This window comes from Callospermophilus lateralis, chromosome 12 (genome assembly GCF_048772815.1).
Source record: "Callospermophilus lateralis isolate mCalLat2 chromosome 12, mCalLat2.hap1, whole genome shotgun sequence".
Lineage (NCBI taxonomy): Eukaryota > Metazoa > Chordata > Mammalia > Rodentia > Sciuridae > Callospermophilus > Callospermophilus lateralis.
Genome location: NC_135316.1, coordinates 109587482 through 109609172, shown reverse-complemented (window position 1 = coordinate 109609172; position 21691 = coordinate 109587482). Strand labels below are relative to the sequence as shown.

The 21691-nt window shown below is 42.5% G+C and overlaps 1 protein-coding gene and 1 pseudogene across 2 annotated transcripts in view; one reads left to right on the top strand and one right to left on the bottom strand.

Moving 5' to 3' along the window:
- Nucleotides 1–21245, top strand: part of Ankrd10 (ankyrin repeat domain 10) — a 32452-nt gene extending 11207 nt beyond the window's left edge. For both annotated transcript variants that reach the window (XM_076872646.2, XM_076872647.2), the window contains exons 4-6: nucleotides 6240–6475; nucleotides 16320–16415; nucleotides 19745–21245. In XM_076872646.2, coding sequence (XP_076728761.1) covers nucleotides 6240–6475; nucleotides 16320–16415; nucleotides 19745–20193 — 781 coding nt within the window. In that variant the 3' untranslated portion in view covers nucleotides 20194–21245. The remainder of the gene's footprint in view (nucleotides 1–6239; nucleotides 6476–16319; nucleotides 16416–19744) is intronic.
- Nucleotides 9459–11720, bottom strand: LOC143411803 (C-terminal-binding protein 2-like; annotated as a pseudogene).
- Nucleotides 21246–21691: the final 446 nt, after the last annotated feature.

The following is a 21691-nucleotide window of genomic DNA, read 5'->3' as shown; positions in this document are numbered from 1 at the left end:
CCTGGTAGTTGCCCTCATGTCCTAGCCCTTGCCCCTCCTGGTTGCACGACAGCTTATCTGTCTAACTCGCTATCTCCTTCTCATCCCCTCTCTGCAGTGCTCGGTGGGGATGTCCCTTCTGAAGGTCCCAATACAGGTTCCCTGCCAGGCAGGAACAGATGTGGTCTGACAGTGTTCCCAAGTTATTGACCAGTTTAGTTTAGAATTTTGATTGTTTTAAACCATTGCTTTTACAGGTAGTGCATTCACGTCGAGCCAGCGAAAGCCTGATGTTTCTTTCTGAGTTAAAGTGAGAGCATGTTGCATATATAGCACACTCCTGAATGATGAGCTTGTGTTTTAATGTCTGTAGACAAGATTGTGGCTCAATTATAGCGTAAAACTGTTCTCAGTAATGTTGAACTTGAAATGAAAACTTGGCACCAAATTTATTCAGGTAGAAACTTTTTTAAAAAATAGTTTCTTCCTGTTGTTAACTAAAGAATATATTTAAGAAAGTCTTCCTAATTATGTAAGTTTGGATACCAAAGGGTTAAAAATACACAATGTGTTTTTTACTGAAGAAATTTTAGATGTTTGCTTATGTTTTATCTGTACAAATGGACATTTAGTAATGTTTTATCTTTTTTTTTGTAATGATTCCATTTATTTGCTTATTTCCATCTAGGAATAGTTACTAATGTATTTGTGATACAGCATACCAAATTTTAAAGTAACCAGAATCGTGAGTTGTTGGTTTTTTAGTCCATACTCTTAAACTTTTGTTAAAATATTGACATACTTAAATTGGCTTCATGCTAAAAATTACAAGAGGTAACTTAACAGGTAGTGTTGGGAGCAGCCACTCGGCGTCAGGGTGGTGACAGGCCTGTGGCTTAGCTCAGCAATTGCTTCTGCACCCCATGTGTGTATATGTATTTTTAATCAAATGTTGCCTGCAAATGTGATCCCTTATTATTTAAGTTTCCTGTGTATGCACCATTGCCCGTTTTAAGTCACACAGAAGATTCTGAATCTGTAAAAACTACACGTGTCAATGTTTTACAGCTACGTAATTCGAATTGACTTGATTTTTTCAAGTAATCCTAGAAAGGGGGAGCATTCCATATAGAAACTGCTGAAACTGCCACAGGTGCTTCTCCGAAAACCTTACGGTTGTGGCATTGAATGCTCAGTATCGCTTCCTTTCTGCACACGAGGCGTACTGTTGAGGTATTTGTTGCGGTGATTGGTTTTAATGCTAATCTAGGAATTCAGATATAGACTCTTTAGATTTGCATGCTTTGCTTACCCTAATTTATGATATCTACCTTTTTACTTGTAAACTAACAATAGCTAAATTGAGGTCAGAAATTTAACAGAAATATTATTTATATAAAAATTGTGGTTATCTTTTATTGTCACATGGCATTAACAAAAAGAAAACACCCTGGAGGTTATGTGGCACCTTGGGTTCTAAAAATTGTGTTTCAAGTATTTTCTGATATTTGATTTTTCAAAATTAACCCCCCCAAATCAACTTTTCATCAGAATGGCTTCTCTTCTGGTGTTGTGGCACTGTAAGTGGAAAATCGAAAGCAAGCTGGCTGGCCTCAGTGGAGCTGGAGTCTAAAGTCGTTTGAGAGGAATTCTTAGGTATAATGAATTTTAATGCTCCATTCAAATATTTTTACAGAAAGTAGAAGCACTTGTGTTTTAACCTCAGTTAAAGCTAGTGGCAGTTTGATTTATTTTGCCAGTTGGTTGGCAGGACACTTAACTAAAGTGGAGGTCATTCTTCCACGTGCTGTGCTGGTATTCCAATGCTGAAAGGGTAGCAGGAAGTGTTGGAGAGGATGGGTGTCTGCCCAGACACTGCTCTGGTAGTCTTGGTGAATGGTACAGGAGCTAGAAATGACTGGGAGGAGCACCCATTATGGTAGAACACCAACAAAAGAATCTGCTCCTGCTAAACCTCCTTTTAATAAACAAAATTAGTGTTTAAACTAATTTGAAAATCAAATGATTGTTGTTTTTAAAAATATCTGCCCACTTTCAAAGATTTCTCCAGTGGATGTTAGGAGCAGAGAGTGGACAAGGGCTTTAGAATGACCTTCCAGAACACTCACTGGTTGTCAAACATGGACAAAGATTAATGGGATCTCAGGCACAGCCTGCATACCCCGGTGCCTCAAAGGGTGTGAAATTCCACACCCTAAGTGTCAATCTAAAAATACCACATGTGTGATTTTGTCTCTAGCTTAGTCTTCACCAGAATATTGTTTTTGAAGCCAGGTGCATTGGCCACACCTGTAATCCTAGTAGCTCGGGAGACTAAGGCAGGGGGATTGCAAGTTATAAAAGCCAGCCTCAGCAACTTAGCAAGGCACTGTCTCAGAAAGGACTGGTGATGTATGACTCAGCAGTAAAGTGCCCTTAGACTCAATCTCTGTTAGAAAAAAATACACACACACACACAGAGTTTTTGAGTGTTTTTAACATTTTCCTCCAGGTAGTTTAAGTTTCCTGTGAGAAGAATGTGTGTAATGCTGCAGTCCAGATTAACTTTGTTCTTACTGATTCCACACTTGGTATAGGGAGTCAGTGAATGTTGGCGGACCATAGGGTGAAGGGTAGAGTGTTGATAAGTACTAGATCCCAAGTGGAAGTAACAAACTTCTAAGTCAGTGATTTAGTTTCTATGTCTACCTCTTATGAACTTTAGCAAATTAAAACAAGTACCTTAGATTTAATAACCTACTTAAAATTGGAACTGTAAATATAGAGTATGAGGGTTTCTGAATTTGATACATTTTAACATTTTGATACATTTCAACTATTAAAATACCACAATTGAAATATTGCTTCACTGTGAAGCATATGTGAAAATGAAAAGACCCAAGCTTTTGTTTTATAAGTGTTTTGAGGGCTGTGGGTATGGCTCAGTGGTAGAAAACTTGCCTAGCATTCTTTGCACCTTGGCTTCAGTCCCCAGCACTGCAAACCATTTTTAAAATGTTTTGAGAATTATACACTTTAATCATTTATTCTAATGCTGACTTGGAAGCCTACATGGTGATATAGATGAGGAACTCAGGCCTAAAGGTGTCTCTCAATGCTTGCCATTGGCATTTGCCTGAATTCTCTTCGAGGGCCTGGACTGTGCACGGAGTGTCAGTGGGACTGGGAGCATTTTAAAGAGTGATCTTTGAATTGAATAGTGTGTGGAATGTGTCATTTCCCAAGAAACCATTATTGAGAGTAGAGGTAAAGTTACCAGGGTCATAAATTGGGAGATTATTCAGCAGATGTGGCTGGCTAGCTGGCTGGCTGTTTTTTATATGGCCTGTAAGCTAGGAATGTTTCTTGCTTTTTTAGGTTGGTTGAACAAAAATCAAGAGAATAATAATATTTTGTAACGAGATCATATGAAATTCAGATTTGAATGCCCACAAAGGCTTATAGAACATAGTCTTTCTTGTTGTCTGTGTGAGTGGTTTCTGAGAGGGCATGGCCTGCAGTTCCTAAAATATTTACTGTCCAGCCCTTTAAGAAGAAGTGCCACCCCTGGATCAGATGTTCCCTAGTGAACATGTCTGTCACGTGCGGCCTGAGTGTGGAGAGCCAACAAGGAGAGGTTTCTGATGTGGACAGGGAAGAGTGAGGTGGCTGCATAGGAGCATGCAGGCAGTGGGTGAAGGTAAGTAGGAGAGGAAGGGGGTGCCTGGCCAACATCAGGCGCTACAGGTCCTGCTCAGGAAGAATGCGGACACTGTGAAGTTAGGCTGTTTGTCATACAGTCAGTCCCTGGTAACACAGGTCACTGTGTAGCTCAGGTCTTCTGCAGTCACTGGGAACAGAGGGAGAAAACTAATGTTCCCATTCCTGATAATGCCACATGGGCAGTGCCACCTAAACAGTGGGTAAATCAGTCTCCTCCGTTACTGTGTCCTGTCCTCTGTCACAGATGCTGTCTATATAGTACACTTCTCTGGAAATGTTTTTTCTATCTCCCTTCCATGTTGTCTTCAGAACCCTAAATTGTGTGGGAAGCCATCAGAACCTTAGCTAATAGGTGGTTGTGCTTGCTGGTGTGGCCCCCACGTGGCATGCACAGTGTGAGTTGGTTGTGATCCTCCTTTTGAGATCTCCTTTAAAGTCTGGAAGACACTGCCGAGAGCCGCCTGGAGGTTGTTGGCTCTGGCCTCAGGAGAGTGGTGAGCTGGTGTTGCCTGGGTGCATGTGGCACCCTGGCTGCAGTGCTCCTAGCACTTGATGGTCTCCATATTGCTGTACCCTGTGTGTCTTTATTTTCTCCACCAAATTGGCCTTTATGATTGTATCATTTAAAAGTGGTTGGTTGTTCCTTCCCATTCTGACCCATCACGAAGTGCTCTTTACCATTTACCATTGGCTGTGCTGTTGGTGGTTTTGTTTTTCCTGTAGGAATGGCAGCTTTTTGTTTCTATACTCTGAGATTGGGGTTCTGGAGAGTGAGACTATTGTTTATCTACAGGAACTGTTATTTTGTAAACTTCATGTTCTGCCTTTATCTTCAGATTTCTCAGAGTTTGAAAGTCTTCACATAGCAGTTTATATTTCTCGACAGAGTACACGGGTCTAGACCATCTTCTCTGGTGTCCTGAGAATGAAGCCTGCAGTGGGTGAAGAGTACCACCTCTGCGCGGCAGTGCTCATGGTGCTGCAGGAGGCTTCACAGCAAGAGGACACTGGTTTGGGCCTGTGTGGTTAATGTAACTCACTCTGCCCAAATTTGGTTTTCCCTTTTTATTCATGTATCAAAGTTCAGATGTTGGGATTCACAGCCACAAGGTTCTAGATCAAATAAAAATGTTAAAGCTCCCAATAGTACTGAACACTGTTACCTTTGTTTTTTAAGAGAATTTTGTTCATTTCTGGGATTCTTAAGTCTTTAGTCTCTTTATAGCTCATTAAATTGGGCTTGGCCTTCCTTCCAAATACGTATTGCATTATTTTTTATATATGATTTTAAAGGTAGACATGTTCAGTGAGTATCCAGAAACATAGATTTTTACTTCTGAGGCTGGAGCTTTGGTTGTGTGGCTGGAAATGTGAATTACAAGGCTGTGATTGACCTTGAAAAGAAGAATATTTGTCTCTTAGGTTGTAGTTGTCTTTTTCAGATTTTTTCTTTCGTTACCTTCCTGGTCTCCCTAACCAGCAGCCTCAGGGTCAGGGTCCTGGACTGGCCGTTCAGTGGTGCAGGCTGAGGCGCTTGCTGGCATTGCCTGGTCGCTCATATATATGCAGCACAGCCAGGGAAATGGTGCCTTCTTTGTGGAGGATTTCACAGAGCCCTATGTACTCTTTGTCTTCCAGGGGAATTTTAACATAGAGTTGCTTTTGTGCCCTCTGTATAAATTCGGTGTCCAAACATTTATACGCTCAGCTGTTTCTCTTGTGTGTTACTCAGAGTCTCCACTTAAATTGTGCCAGGTCTTCCTCCTCTAACATGGTGACTGCAGAAGACATGAGAGACCTTTACTTTAGTGCCATCAGTCGGTGAAACATTGGTTCTTTGGAATGGCAAGAGTAGTCTCAGAACGAGTTCCTAGGACACTATGCAGAGTCTTTTCATAGGAAACATCTACTCAGATGCTGTAGAAATGCTGACATATAGAACTCCTGCAAGTTTTCTTAAGACCACCCAAAACCAAAACTTTTTGGGGATGTTGAGTCTGATGGCAGTTACTTTAACATCAGGGCATCCTTCTAAACTTCCACTTACAGTGTTGCATGCCAGCATAAAATCCAGCTTATTGCTGAACTGGGACTGTTCTTAGGAAGCCAGTTGGTGTGAATGCCATGGACAATTTTAGTACATGTTTGTTTGTTATGATTTTACAGAAGCTAAAGGATGGGTTATTAAAAATTAAGTGCAGATAATGTGTAGAATTCAGTTTCAGGTTGAGTCTGAAGTTAGCATAAATTTAGATTCTTCAGACTAACAAAGAATCTTGAGAAGTAATTAGGAAGATGACTTTTTAAAAAGTTTAGCATATTAATTTTTTAAAAATTATCTCCCGAATATTGCTTAGAAATCAAATGTGTATAAGAGAAGTTAGTTATGGAGTTAGGATAGTTAACTACTTTAATGAAGATTTGCTGTAAATTTGTTGGCTTTTTCATATCACCTTCAGATAGATAGTCAGTTCAGCAGGAGCAGAGACCAGGTTCAAATGCTAATGGGTGTAATTCAGTGTTTTTGTGTTGTGCAGCTTGAGAAATGCCAGTGGCCTGACAGCAGCAGACATTGCACAAACCCAGGGTTTCCAAGAGTGCACCCAGTTTCTCTTGAACCTCCAGAATTGTCACCTGAACCATTTCTGTCATAATGGTGCCTTGAGTGGGGGCCATGAGAACGGATTTCCCAATCGTGTTAGTGTGGGAACAAATCGAAAGAGATGCTTAGAAGATTCGGAATCCTTGGGAGTGAAGAAAGCCAGAACTGGAGGTGAGACCATGTGGGCTGGGGAAAAGCAGGACTTTCCTTCCCCAGCAAGTTTATTGCATGGCAGAGCATACCTTAGAGAGGCACCTTCCTGCAAGGTGAGCTGTGCCTGGAGAGTTCTTGTGCAGGACGGTGACCACCACTGTGAAGATGTATCTCATGACAAGGGCAGGTGTGGGAGGGACATGTCACCTCACCTGTGAGTGTGTGCCTGCAGCTTCTGAGCACCCTGCCAGGAATTAGAAAGAATTTGGTCATCTGTTGTATCTGTTCAGAATACAACCACTTTAAAAAAAAAAAAAAAAAAAAAAAAGCCACCATACCTGATTTGTTTGTTCACTTCTTGGAAAATGTTTCTGAACTTATAATAATTGTAGATGATATGTCAAACATCTGTCACCACTGGCTTAGGGGATGTGACTTCGACTGGTTCTCATGCCCTGTGTGGTATGTGAGTTTCTGTATCAGTTTGGTGTCAGGTCTGAGGTAAGTTACTTCATTCTTCCCTGTTTTTTAAAGATGGATTTGGAGTTTGCATAGCAGTCACTGATCACTCTTTAACTTGAAGAAAAGTCTTCCCTTCAATAGAGGAGAGACTGTGTTTATGTATGAAATGTCTTTGACTGATGGCAGGAACACGCAGAGAACATGACAGAAGCAAGTGTGGAGTGAGTGACCACTGAAGTTACAGGCTCAGGTGGGACTTGCTGAGGATGATCTCAGCATCCTGCTCTTTGGTCTTAAAAATGCCAAACACCCAGTGCTGTCAGGCACCTGGGAAGTAGGAGATCTTGATCTTCTGTGCACGTGGCTTGGGGCAAGCCATCCTCTTCTATTGCTGTGCCTCAGTTAACGTAATGAGTGCTTTAAGAGTACTTTTTTTCAATATTCGCACTTTGACTTAATGCCTGGTTAATGTTGTGAAATGGTAAAAGTGTGGACCTTATTATGCCCTTGTGCATCAATTGTATGTGTGTTAGTTTAAATGTTCTTTATACTTTATTTCTCCCTCATCACCGACAAGTCTAAAATCTGTTCAGTGATTTTAAAAAGATGTCCCTTAACATTCTAATCAGATTCTAAAATACCACATTTAGGGAGTTTAAAAACTATTCCAAAAGTTTTTAATGTAGGGATGGGGTTGTGGCTGAGTGGTAGAGCACTTGCCTAGCATATGTGAGGCCCTCAGCACCACATAAAAAAATGAGAAAACAAAGGTATTGTGTCCATCTACAACTAAAAAATAAAAATAAAAGAAAAAGTTTTTAATGTCAGCTGAATTGGCAAGTACGTCATTATCAAGTGTCCTAAAAGGTGTTTCCAAGGATCCCTTAGGTTTCCTGAACTTTACTGCAGCCAATCGAGTAGAGTCAGACTGATTTTGTCCAATAGGTAGAGGTCCAGTTTGCACGCCCCACACTGCATGGTCCTCAGCCTGAGGGTGCTTGTGCAGAAGAGCATGTGGCTGGAAATGCATGTGTTTTCAAGATAACGGTCATGCACACCTGAAAGGTGCACTGTACTTCATGGAGCATGTTCCGTGGTGGGTGCAGTTTCAGAGTGTCTCGATAACATCTTTGAGCCTCCATGCGCTTTTCTGTGAGCTGCTTCCTGATGTCCATTCTCTCGCCATGGCTGGAGTGACTGTGACCTCACAGCTCCTTCGTGGTCCGGTCCTTTCTGCAGTTCAAGTCCTTGGACATGCCCCTCGAGCCACTGCATTTGCACATTGCTAGCACAGATGGGCTTTTCCAGCCTGCCCTGCCATTTGTTTCCTTTTTCCTACCGTCACATACTGTGTGAAATGTGGGGTCCTGGAGCTGATTCTTTTTTTATTTTTTATTTTTTTAGAAATTTTAATTACTTTTTATTGAAAACTGCACTGAACGCTAAATGTCCACCTTTTACAATAAACAAGTACAGTAACGGTAACTGACACTAAAACAAAACATACTTCTGATAGCCATTTTTCCTTTTGGGACAGGTTAGTTTTTCTTTTGTCACAAAAACAGGAATGTACCTATACAAAGGCTCAAAATAGGTCATCTTTTTAAACAAAAAGGCAATGATTCACAAAAGACTATGAATAGAACATGTAACTAGTTGATACAAATCTAATAGGATTTGTTAAAATCAGTCACATCTAATAACACATCTGAAGTGTTCTTGTATACAATATCACGTGAAGAAAAGAATTTATAAATGTCTAAAAAAGTGGGTTTGTTCATAGACAATCTGACAAGTTACCATAAAAAGTGTTTCCTGAGACATAAGGAAATGCAACATTATTCTTGACCCCCTAAGTTCAAGACTTTCCACTCAATAAAATAGCTGAGGATCTGAAACTGAGAAAATATATTTGAGTACAAACAGCTTGTGAAACTTAATACTTTCTTTTTTTTTTTTTTTTTTCTTTTTTGCATCATCAGAGGGTATACAACTGAACTTACAACCAACTTGCCTGCTCGGTATGCAGTTCAGCTGTGAGGGAGACACTTCTGTACAGGAGCCTGTACTGTCTTCAATCCTATGCGTGCAGGTGTCTAACACAGGCAAACAGTTTTTTCCCCATTTTGTAGCAATTTTGTCTTCCTATTAGCAAAAAGAGGTAACAAGCACCTGTAGACCAAAGGGACTAGAGTCATAAGATGGGGATTTCCTCTTAATATTTTTTTATTTTGATGTTTGGAACTCTTGATGCAACATTCTAGAGCAAGGTGCTCAGGACCTGCTGTGCCCAAGGAACTGATAAAGGAAAAAGCTCTATTTATTCTTTGTGATTTGATGCACAGATGGAAAACTTAACACACAATAACAGAAGTTGGTTGTTAATAAATCACGTCCTATTCTTTCAGCGCTTCCGGAAGCAGACAACATCTTCAGTTTTCTATTTCTTGTAGCTTTTAACACTGCAACACCAACGATGCATATGTCCAGGGTCAGTTAAAAAGACTGTCAAATTCCTTCTCTTTTAGTTCATCCATTTTCACTGTCTCTTGGTCCCAAGTTTATCTGAATGATTACCTTTCAGCATTCTCTGCTGTTGCTCGTTGGGGTGCTCTCGATTGTCCCCATGTTTTGTAGGCTGATTGGGAGAGGGAGCTTGGGAAGGGTGTGCCACTGTGGGGAGGTTGTGAGTCACCGGGATGCCTCCAGGGATGATCCCTTCCATGGCTGCAGGAAGTCCTCCCAGAGCCACGCCTACTATGCCCGGCAGATACCTGTATGTGGCACCATTGAGCTCAGGATGAATTGCTTGCTGGTCTATTACTGACCAAGGAGCTGATGTGACAACGAATTCCTTGTTGACACTGTTTCTTAAGCTTTCTGGGATGCGACCTGTGATTGCTCGGCGGATCTCTGTGGCAGCTGCCTCTCATCTCAAGTGATGCTTGTTCACTATACCAGGCCATGTGGGGGGTACAGATGAGATTTGGTGCATCTTTCAAAGGACCCTGAGCAAAGCTAAAGGGTTCCAATTCATGCACATCAAGGGCTTCCCCTCGTATCCTGGCCTGCGCCAAGGCCTTCTCGTCCACCAGGCCACCTCGAGCTGCATTAACAAGGAATGGAATGCCCCTTGCCTCATCTGCTTTATAGTAAAGTCATTGATGAGATGGTGGTTATGTTCATTGAGATTGCAGTGCAAGGAGACACAGTCGCTCTGATACAGCAAGTCCTGTAGGGTGTAGATCCTCTGCACACCCAGGGACCGCTCCCATCCTGCAAGTAGGGGTCATAAAATATGACGCTGAATCCAAAGGCCTTGGCTCGAACAGCAACCGCCTGCCCTGTGCGACCAAAGCCGATGAGGCCCAGTGTCTCCCCACGGATTCGTGCCGCTCCTGAGGCCACCTCGCGGATCTGTTCCACACTCTGTACCCGCGTGCCTTCCCGCAGGGCCTGGTACAGCCACGTGTTGCGGTGGTACAGGTTGAGGATGTGGCAGATGGTGGAATCGGCCGTCTCTTCCACAGCTGCAGACGGGATGTTGCACACAGCGATCCCAAGCCTGGAGCTGATTCTTGATCATTAAAACAGTTTTTCCCACTGTGCATGAAGTTGAATATATAATTATTTACCTTCTTTGTTGTGTTTTTGGTTTGTAATTCAAAATAACAGCACTACTTCATAATTTCTAACATTTCGTTTTGATTTGCCGTTTACGTGTGTATGAGCACAAGTTTTGCTGTCTATCTAAATTACTGGTTTTGATAAATCCTTATTCTCATGTCAGTAAATATTTCATTTCCTCATGTAACATGCATAAAAAATCCTTTTGAGTAACTTCACATATAAAAATAATTAGAAGGGTTTAAGGTTTTTTTTTTTCCTTTTGTTTAAAAACATCTATAGGTGCCTGGAATACCTTGACTAAATAGATCATAGCTTTGATCTTATTAATTAAATAGTTCTTCTGTCTTCCTGCAACTCAGCCATCACATAGAATGATGTTTTTAGTGTGAAGTTTATTCAAATAAGCAATAATTCCAGTTGGCTTGGTCTCTAAATGCATTCTTTAAGTTTGGGATCATGAGTCTGGCCCTACAGAAGGTAGTAGTTCTGCTTTCTAAACCACTGGGAAGTACTGCCCATTGCAGCAGTTTTCCCCTGGAAATAACGTGATACAAAGTATCTTAAATGGATAAAAATGACTAGGCCTTTTTGAATTGAATATAAACCGTTGGAAACAACTTATACTAGGAAAGTTCATACTTTAAAATAACTTGAAGCCATTCAAGTCATATCAAAATGCAGCAGTCTCTGGCTGGGCACAAATCACGAGTCTCCACACAGCTTGTAGATTCAAACAGCAATTCTTTATTCCCGAACTCACACCGGCCATCTACAAACACGTTCTGGGGGAATCCACGTTCTCTGCCCAAATCCACACTCTGCCCAAATCCACTACTCCTGGGCTTCTGTCTCCCAAAAATACTCTGACCCTAAGCACTCAAGAGGAACTCAGCAGCAGGATATGCCCTATTCTAAAGGGGGAACACCCTAATCTCCTATTATGCTAAACCACCCTATTCTAAAGGGGGAACACCCTAATCTCCTATTATGCTAAACCAGGGACACCCTAAACACGGATCCGCCCTGGTCCTTGAGCAAGGTCACCTTTCAGAAGTCCTTCCACTAGACAGCATGGGAGTAGCTGGGAAGGAAATTGTCATACCTACTTGGCTGATGGCTCCCAGCATCAAAATGCAATTTGCTCAGAACAGAGGTGTTACTGGATAGACATGGGCGTATAAACCCTGGAGGGTGCAGTAAAGCTAAAGTTGATGAGAAGCTGGTCTTGAGAAGTGTTGGAGGGGGCCTCTTCCCCAGGATGGAATCCTGTTCTTTTGGGATAGTGATAGTGTGTGCGTGGGGTGGTGTTTCCTCTTTCTTTCTGACCTTTGGTCAGAAAGGAATGATAGGTGAACTTCAGGATTTCATGACTACACCTGCTTTGTAATAGTAAGTTTGGGTTTGTTGGTATTTCTAGTTCATCTTCAGGAATATCTCAGTACAGTGTTGGCATGTGTAGTCCTTGAAGACCATCCTGAAGCCTGCCAGTGCCCCTAGTTAGGAAAGAATGCAGTTTTTTCCACAGGTGGACACTTGATCCTGTCGATTGTTGTTTGTTTCTGCTGGTGGTCCAGATGGACACAGGAACTTCTTGTGCCATGATTGGTACCACCACAGCCCTGAGTAGCCTCCTATGGTGACAGCAGATCTCAGAAGCTGAACTGACTTCACAGTCATTCTAACCAAATAGCTATTGGCCTCAGATTCTCGTTATCTACAGTGCTGTCGCTATAAATCAGCAGTGACATTTCCCAGCATAGTTTTTTTCCAGGATGAATTTAACACCAAGTATCTCCGTTTTTCTGAGTTTGAGGGTTTTGTGTTTTGGGGTTTGTTTGATTCTTCTGGTGGCCCCTGGGGATGAGACCAGGGCCTCCTGCCAGACAAACCTCTGCTCCTGAGCTACATCCCCAGCCATTTTTATTTCATATGGAGAAAAAGTTGTAAGGTTCCTAGGCTGGCCTCAAACTCCCATGTAGTTGGCGTTAGAATGTGTGCACTGCTAAGAGTGGCCTATTTTTCTGTTTGTGGTTGCTTTTGTTGAGTAGACTTGAAGAGTACAAGTTTTAAGGGCAATGTGACTAGCTGATTTGGTAAATACTAGGTGTTTGCTCGTGTCTTAAAGATGAGATTCAAAGAAAACCCCAAAAATAAAATTTTAATATACCTCCCCTAATTCAGCCACATAAGATGCTTTAACTTCTTATGTCTCTGGTCTCCTAAAACCTATACTGAAAAACTGTTCATATTTGTTTTTAAAAATTTAGAGCAGCAGAACACCCCTCATTGTGTTCAGATGCTGTGAGCAGGCTGTGCTACATTGAGACCACACAGCGTCTGGTTCCCATTGCTACCTATGCGCTCTGGTTGTTCTTCAGTTTGGGACACTGATTTTCCTTCCTCAGTCTGACAGCACTGCTGCCTCTGTCTCCTGGGCACACTTCCCCGTCGGTGTCACCCTCCCGCCTCACATCATTCTCACCATCTGCCTGCTGGGATTCAGGCCATGGCAAGAGACCAAGTTCCACTGAAGGTCAATTGAGTACTGGTTTAACTAAGATCTTTCTTAGGAAAAAAGTAGACAATCGAAGTCAGTCAGTTCTAAGGACCGGTGGCTGGTGGGAACCATGAAGGAGTGTTTTCCACTTGTTCCTGCCATGGGAAGTTGCATCCTCCCTGTGATCAGCATTCCCACTCACATGCACTCTGCCAAGGGAAGGCCACAGTGTGTAGGGCCTGAAGCAGTTGGCCACTTCTCAGGTTCTAAGTCACCCCCTGAGCACTTGAAAATTGATCATGAACCTGATGTGATTCGATCTCCCTCAGATTTACACATGAGTCCTTGGAGGTTTCTGCTCAGGTGAGAGGGCATCTGCTTCTCTGATCTTGAGGAACAGAACCATTGTGGGCAGGTCTTGGGAGCAGTGCCCAGGAGCTAACCAGAGCATGGGCAGCTCAACGGTGCAACTATGTAGCGGTTTTCCTGCCTGGTAGTTGCATACCCTGGTCAGCTTGCAGGTGTGCCTAGCAGTCAGACATCATTGTCCTGCGCTGGGTATCACTCAGCGGGCTCTGCAGTGGCCATCCTTGGTGTCCAGCACATTGCTTTCCTAGTGCAGCCCCCTCTCATGGCTCTCAAAACGGGGTGACACCTTCCCCGTGTTTTTAACTTTTGGTAATAGAACTTGTAGTTTTGCTGGCCGCTGAGTTGCCTGAGGCTCTGGCCCCCCAGGTCAAGAATCAGGGCTTTATCTGTGCATGGAAGGCTGGGAGGTTGAGACAAATGCAGGGAGTTCTCTGCCCTGCATCTCCAGTGTCCACCATGAGACTTCTCAGCAGATGCCTGCTCTTGCAGTAGGAAGGTAAGGATCATGGCACATATGTTTGGGAAATATTCAGCCATTTTCCTTGAACTGCAAGTCAGTAGGAAGACGGGAAATAAAAGTGCTTCCTTCCCAAAGCTACAAGCATAGAATGCAACTTGGTCACTGAGGCCAGTGTTGGTTTCTCTGAGATGTCTGCACAGGCCTGCAGTGTAGGGTGCCATATTTAAAATGGCCCCTCAGCAGGTGTAGGAGCTGTGGGAGGAGCTGCCACAGGTGCCTGGTGTTAAATGCCAGGAGTTCAAGGCCTGGAGAGGCCAGTTTAATTCCATGGCTGGTAATGTGCCACTAAAATTACAGCCCAGCCATTGAGCACCTATCTGTAGGTTCTAGGGGTACAGAAAGGAAGAAGGCGTTGGTGCAGAGTCGGGTCACCCAAGTTCCTGGACCAGGCTATAGGAGCAACTGCAGACTGGGGGAAAGACTGCTTGCTGCGGTGTGGATTTCTTTCCTTTCTACCTTATAAATGAGGAAGCATCTGCATTAGCAGAATGCACCCGCCCAGTGAGCAGTGAATCCTGCTCCAGGGTAGGTTTTGCTTGGTCCCAACTGTCTGAATGAACCCCCAAGCCTTCCCTGGCACCAGACTCCGCGCCCCTGGCAGCCCAGCTGCCCTCAGTCTCACTGCTCCAGGGGCGGCCCTCCTGCCTGAGGCAGTTGTGGCTCTTCAGGTTTTATTATACTCTAGTTTTTCTGAAGTTTTTTTCTTTCTCTGTTTCTGGCTAGTGAGTGGGCTTTGTTCCTAGACCTAGGTACTGTCCTGGGCTCTGGGCTTAGCAAATGAAAGGATGGGCGCCCTTATTAGGGTGGGAGCAGGGGAAATCTTCACATTCTTTTTTCTGTAAGGTGTTTTTCTTAAAAATCCTGCTCTTCAGAAGTATGAAATTGCAAAGATGACCTCTAGTTGTCGTTTTTGATGTTCACATTTGACATCTGAACCTCAGACAGAACCAGGCGCCAAGTGCGAAGATGCTCAGCCTTGCTGGGTGTGTCCTTGGGGTGCATCTGTTGAGGGACCCACGCTGGTCTGGCTGAGCAGTGCCGTGGACTCAAGGAAATGAGCCGGAGGTAACAGCTACCCCAAGAGCCCCCTGAAGTGAGCAGAGCGTCCCCTGCACACAGGGCATCAGTGCTGCTACCTCCCCCAGTTTTAGTTATTTTTATTTTTGTTACATTAACCTGTTTACCATTGATTTTGGAAAAGTGAGTACTGGTTTTTAGTGAGGTTGAGGATTGGCTTTGCTGATTTGGGGTGTGGAGGATTTAGGAAATCTTAGGGAGTAAAAGATACTTTAGTGCCTTGAGTTTCAGATCACCTGTGTTTGAAGAATGTTTTTGTCTTGTGCAGACTTTTACTTTATTTCCTAAATATACAACTTGCTCTTTGCAGTTAGGAATCATGTTTCCCATTCTGTACATTAGCATCTTTGGGGAGTAATCTGCGATTGACACCTTGACAGTGATTGAGGCTTCTAAAATTAGAACTGATTAAAGCTACAGAGTTCAGTTCTCTATTTTCAAAAGTTTGAGAGAAATATTACACAGTAAGAGTTGTTATTTGTGTTATTCTTTGATCCAGAAATAATTCTGGATATTTATTCAGGAACCAGAAATGCAAACTAACCAGACGTGTTTATAAGGATGTTAACTCTGTTATTTGGAGGAAAGAAGAATGGGGAAATTTGGTTAGGTGGATCTTAAGTACACATGAATGTGGCAAATTGAAGACCTTCTGAAATTAAGTTACAGTGGGATTCAAGCCATGGTGAATGCATAAACCAAGATATAACAGTGATTTTTAAGATCCTACTGGCAAAAAAAAAAAAAAAGTCATTGTTTTTTAGATAGAGACAAGAGTGTTGTCAAGTTTGGTGAATAGATGTATACAGTGTTGCCTGTGGACATGACTAGATGTGTGCCTTTTCCACCTCTGGACACAGAGTGTGCATGTGTAGCTTTAGCTGTAGATTCCTTGGGACTCAAGATTTTTTAGTGCGTGTCTTCAGTTTTTTTGTATTTTGGTCACAGATCAAAAGCCACTTGGACAGTGTGCTTAAGAATTATCCATTTCTTTTGAAAAATATTTTTTGAATTTGGGGAAAAAATGTTTCAAATTATCTATAGGTTGTATGATCTCTGTTCTTTTAAGATCCCTAAATTAGTATTTTTGCCATCAAGTATAATTAGAAAATATATCTGGAATTGCATGACATTAATTGAACTGCACGCTTCAAAAAGTATTTTTTATTGTGGGAAATTAAATTAGTGGTCTTTACTTTTTTAATTGAGAGTTCAAAAGCATTTATTGCTGATAAAAAGGGTTTTTGAAAATGTGTCTTAGTTTTATTGTGTGTTCAAAGGGTCTGAAGTCCTTGTTCTCTGTGCAGCTCCAAGCCTGGACTACGCCATGCCACTAATGAATGGCGAGACCGAAGACGACGCTGACAGAATGCACGTTGATAAAGAATTTTCTGCTGTAACAGGTGGGAGTGGACAGTTTCCTGTTGTCTGCAACAACAACCCAATGGTCGAAGACACCACACAACAAGAGAGTGGTTCTGTTGGACCAAAAGAAATAGAAATATATACTGTTTCAGCAATGCAAACCCCTTGTCGTTGCAAGAATCAGTATGCATATTATTTCTAACATAATTTTCTCTCAACCATTTTTGCACTGTGCTGTCCAGTATCTTTAAAAAATGTAATAATTTGCGCATCTTGGGCAGATTTGTAGATACAAGGACAAGTGTTTGGTGCATTCTCTGGATATGAGAATACAAGTGCAATCTTCCGTTTTGATTTGAAGTTTTGCTTAATGTGCCTTGCTTATTTTTAATGAGGTTGTATTTTTAATTTTCTGACAACCTTTGGATGAACGTACCAATCATGCTATTACCAGTCTTTTCAAGGCAATGTGTAGCCAGGAAGAGCTCACTGTGCACCTTGGCAACTGTTAACACTGTGGTGCTGACTTGTGACCCACTCATGCCGTGGGGATCTTTGGTCCCATGGGCTTGGTTGCTTTGATGTCTGGCATTCCCTCTAAGTCTATTGCAATGCTGAACATCATTTCACAAAACAATTTATGTGTTAAGATGTTTAACATTAGTCATATTTTTATTTTTAAAGGGAAAAAAGCTCAATTTCTTCTAGCATTTGGAATTTCTGAAAGGATTTATCTATTTAGTAAACACTTGTTTCTGCCATTCTTTTATTTAGGTGACCACAAAAACATTTTAGCCTTTCTCTTAATATGTTAATCAATTTAGAAATACTTTTTTAAAAGTTTCGTGAGTACATTTTTCTGCTAAATTCTGTAGTGGGAAGAAAAGATCATGTATTTTGTTTCCCAGACCCCCATGAAAAATATCATTTCTGTTCACCAAAATGCAAGGAAATACATTATCTCTAGAAGCCACCAAATTGTTATGGATAGTTTCACTTTTTTGCCAAATAATTAAACGAAACGGGTAGATTTGCCATGGGCAAATCTGATCATTGGATAGCACATTTTAAATAGTACATTTTCTGTAGTCAGGGGCTATTTGGCCTTGGCTAAAGATAAACAAGACTCAAAGCCTGCTTTTAAGAGAAGTGGACTGTGCTGTGTGCTTTTGAGTGGGCAGGATGATTATTCTGCCTTCTCCCCACGTGACTTCCAGGCCTTTCGTGTGAAGCTGGTGGCTGGCTTCACATCTGGCCCTGTGCACTCCCACGTCAGATGCCGTAGGCCTTCCTGTGCTTTCCACTGTGGCCTTAGGACACTGTCTGAGGAAACAAACTTACAGATCACTAGAGATTACTTGCATTTTTCTTAGGTGAAACAGCTTTTCTTGTCCACTGAACGTTTACAGGAACTGCCGCCTCTGTCCATTAGGACGTCACAGGAGTCAGGCTGCTTTGCCCTGAGTACTTCCAAGTATTCTTCTTTGTTCTTATAGGATCATTTTCAAGGACAGTGCATATTTGAAAAGCTGCTCAAATGTTGCCTTTACATTTTTAATTCCCCTCATTCAAGACCTCAAGCAGGGTCCATAGCCCTCCCTTCTCTAAAGAACCATGGCTTTCTCTGGGACTGCTGGACTTGGGGCAGGATGTATTATAGGCTTTGTCCCCAGGCTGTTCACAGCTGCCCACTCCCTTGTGGAGTGGGTGTGGATGTTGGTGGCACCTGTGGGGAACTAGACATGTGGTGGGACTGAGGCTGTTGAAGTGCCACGGGAGCTGGGCCAGGGAGTGTCGCAGCAGCCGCCTGCCCAGGCTCCCTCACAGTCTCCAGAGCAAGATGAGGTCCGAGCACTTCAGAAAGCTTCGGCTTGCTTTATTTCAGTAAAAAACTATATACACAGTATACTGGTGACTGTCCAGTGTTGCCACACATCTATGAGTTTCATTATGTAAGGTAATTTAATACTTTTATTTTTTGAAAAAAATTAATATAAAATTTGCCCTGGAAATAACCTAATTTCTTTTTATTTATATTTAGTCCTTTAGACACTGCTCTCTAGTTTTCAGTTTTAACTAAATAGAAAAGCTAGTATTTAGTTTGAGGAAAAAAATAAGATCCATTGTCCCTGAAGAGTTAATAGCAATTAAGCTAATTGTTGATTAAATCACCAAAAAAAATTGATGATTGTGGAATGTTTAGAAGATGTCTTTGTTCATTGAGCCAGAAACAATCCTGTCTTGGCCAGAAGACAGGCAGGACACAGAGTCCCCCTTTCATGGTAAGAGTGGCACAGTGTGTGGCACATTAGGGTATTTGGATTGTTTAGAATGTGTCCTTATTCTGAACATTACTAGGACTGAGCTCTTCTGTATCTATTGCTTCTCCGTTGATAGCCCAGGACTTCAAGGTGAAATTTATTATCATCAAGCAAGAGATAATTTTAGATCATTCTCTGTAGTGTTCTGTGAATTCCTGAAAACCTGGATATTCTCAAATTCTAATACACAGAAAAATAATTTGTGATTAATTGTCTATTCAACGTGCCCAAGCGTTTTGTGATGGACTTTACATCCATGGGATGCGGCCTTCCTACTGGGTGTTAGGTTAAACTGTCAGCATTTTTTTTCCCAGCATAAGTGGTTTTTGAAAATGACCTAACACCATGAAACCCCGGCCCTCATGGTCATTTTAATTGCTGGATTTGAAGAGACTCCTCAGAACTGTGCTCCTCGCCCACTGCCATGCGAGAGCGTCCCTGGCTGTGCAGCCTCTCTCTGCCTGTGCTCGCTGTTCTGCTGGTGCTCTTTCACCGCCTTTCCCAGAGGTCCTTGTGGATTTGAGCATCACAAAGCAAAGCCAGCTCCTCCTCCTGTCCTGTGGTATTTTGTACGTGGTTGGAGCATTCCTAATTCACCCGTTCCCTTCCCCCACCTCCTCCTATTAAATAGAGAAGTTTTAACTTTGTGAAAAACTTTACAGTTTTCAGTTCTGATGGACCTTTTCAGGGGCTGTTTTTAAAACTGCTCTTCAAAGTAGTTCTAAAATAAGATTTTTTTTTTAGTTTCTTCCTACTTTTGGTATTCTGTGTGCTGTGTTTGTCAGCCTGTGTTTCTAAACTTGACTGCCCAATGCTGCTGAGTGCTTACGTTTTCCTATCTTGCCAGGCAGATACTACTCCTGTGTTTTGTTTGTAAACATACCTGTTCATTTTTTTCATTTTAATTTTTGAAAAGGAGCTGGTTTGTCTAAAAGAAGCAACAGAAAAGAAACTAAATCCCTTACAATTGTGGCAGCAATGAAGCGTTTTTATACTGTCTCCCACCCTGTTCTGAATTTTGGTGACAGGTGTATTTCTTAATGCAGATATGAAAAACAGTAGCTCCGTATCGAATACATTGACAAATGGATGTGTCATCAATGGACATTTGGATTTCCCCTGCGTGGCCCCGCTCAATGGGATGGAAAGCAGGAATGACCCGGGCTTGACAGGACCTAATGGAATTAGCAATGGATTAGTGGGTTCTGTCTGTGTTAATGGGACTGAGGAGCCAGAAAAGACCATGAGTGTTAACCCTGAGATGTGCGGTTCTCTGCACCTGAATGGAAGCCCCAGTAGCTGCGTGGCCAGCAGGCCCTCCTGGGTGGAGGACATTGGGGAGAATTTGCAGTATGGACATTACCACGGTTTTGGGGACACTGCCGAGAGCATCCCTGAGCTGAGCAGCGTGGTCGAGCACTCCAGCTGTGTGCGGGTGGAGCAGCGGTATGACAGCGCCGTCCTTGGTGCCATGTACCTGCACCACGGCTCCTGAGGACAAGAGAGTGGCCACCTCCCCGACAGCTAACTCATAGCACCATGGCAACACCAACTTGGAGGGTCTCCCCCGTCCTGCTTTTGTACTTGAACTCTGAGAAAGTAGACTCCCGCTTGAGCAGCTCCCAGTGAGTGAGTGGTGCATGAGCAGGCTTCCTGTGCCCAGAGGTGTCCCTGGCAGGGTATTCGTCCTTTTAGAAGATTCTCTTTTGCAGTTTGGTTTTTTCTGATGCCAGTGTCTACTTGATTTTTTAATACTGTCACCAGAAATTGCCATTTTCCTTTTTGTAAGTTGTATCTGATTATGATGAGGGGGCAGTAATCGAGATGCCTGGTGAGTTACCTCTTACACTTGGGCATCATTTTGAGGGCCTCCTTGCTCTCTCTGTAAGGTCCTGACCATGCAGCCTCACAGAGATTCCGGTCGTGATTGTACGAAGAAAAGAGCGTTTGTCTCTTTCAGAGTCTTCTCACCAAAACTGCAACTTGCCACAGGGTGGGGGTTTTAGTGTGGCGCACCGTGGCTTCATGATGCAGCCTACTGCCCTGGGTTCCATTGGAACAGGCCCAGCCTGGGGCGGATTCTGACTGTTTTTACTCCACATTTCCTACTTGCTCTCTAGGATTTGTACCACATATAATGGTTTCCTTTATACGTAGCGGATATTACTATTTGTAGGAACTGTCAGATCAAAATATTTAACTACTTTTACTTTTTTTTTCCCTTTCTGTTTTTTGAGATTTCCTGCTTTAAAAAAAACGTATATATATTCACATATATCACTATGTATATCCAGTTAATTGAGAGAATTTTGAATCTCTTAATAAAACTGCATTAAGTTTATGGTTTTGTAGAAATTAGCGTTTGTTTAGGCAAAATTAGTGGTTACACTGCAAATATTGTAATGAATTTTTACTTTTTGGATTTTTTGTAATAACAATTGGTGCAGATGGAGAAAATGTCACATGAGCAAACCAGTGTTGTAAGAGTGTACTAACATTTGTTTTAAAACTGTTCTCTACAAATTGAGTAAAGCACTCTCACGGTCACTTTGTTCCTAGGCGTACTTCCTCGCCGGGCAGGTGGAGTTGGCAGTGGGAGGGAGGGAGGGAGGAGTTTGGTATTGTGTCTGATTTTTCTGGTGAGATTTTACTTTATTCTCATGATCTCCATTGTATTTTTAAAATGCTTTTGCTTTGCTAAAATCTGTTTTAGCCAGGCGCGATGGCACACTCCTGTGATCCCAGCGAATTGTGAGGCTGAGACAGGAGGATGGCGAGTTCAGAGCCATCCTCAGCAAAAGCAAGGAGCTAAGCAACTCAGTGAGATCCTATTTCTAAATAAAATACAAAATAGGGCTGAGGATGGGGATCAGTGGCCGAGTGCCTCTGGGTTCAATCCCTGGTACACCCCACACACACACATACCCCCCAAATCCTCTAGTTTGGGGGCTGGGAATCAAAAACTTCTAGTTTTGTGGCACTTGTTCTCACTC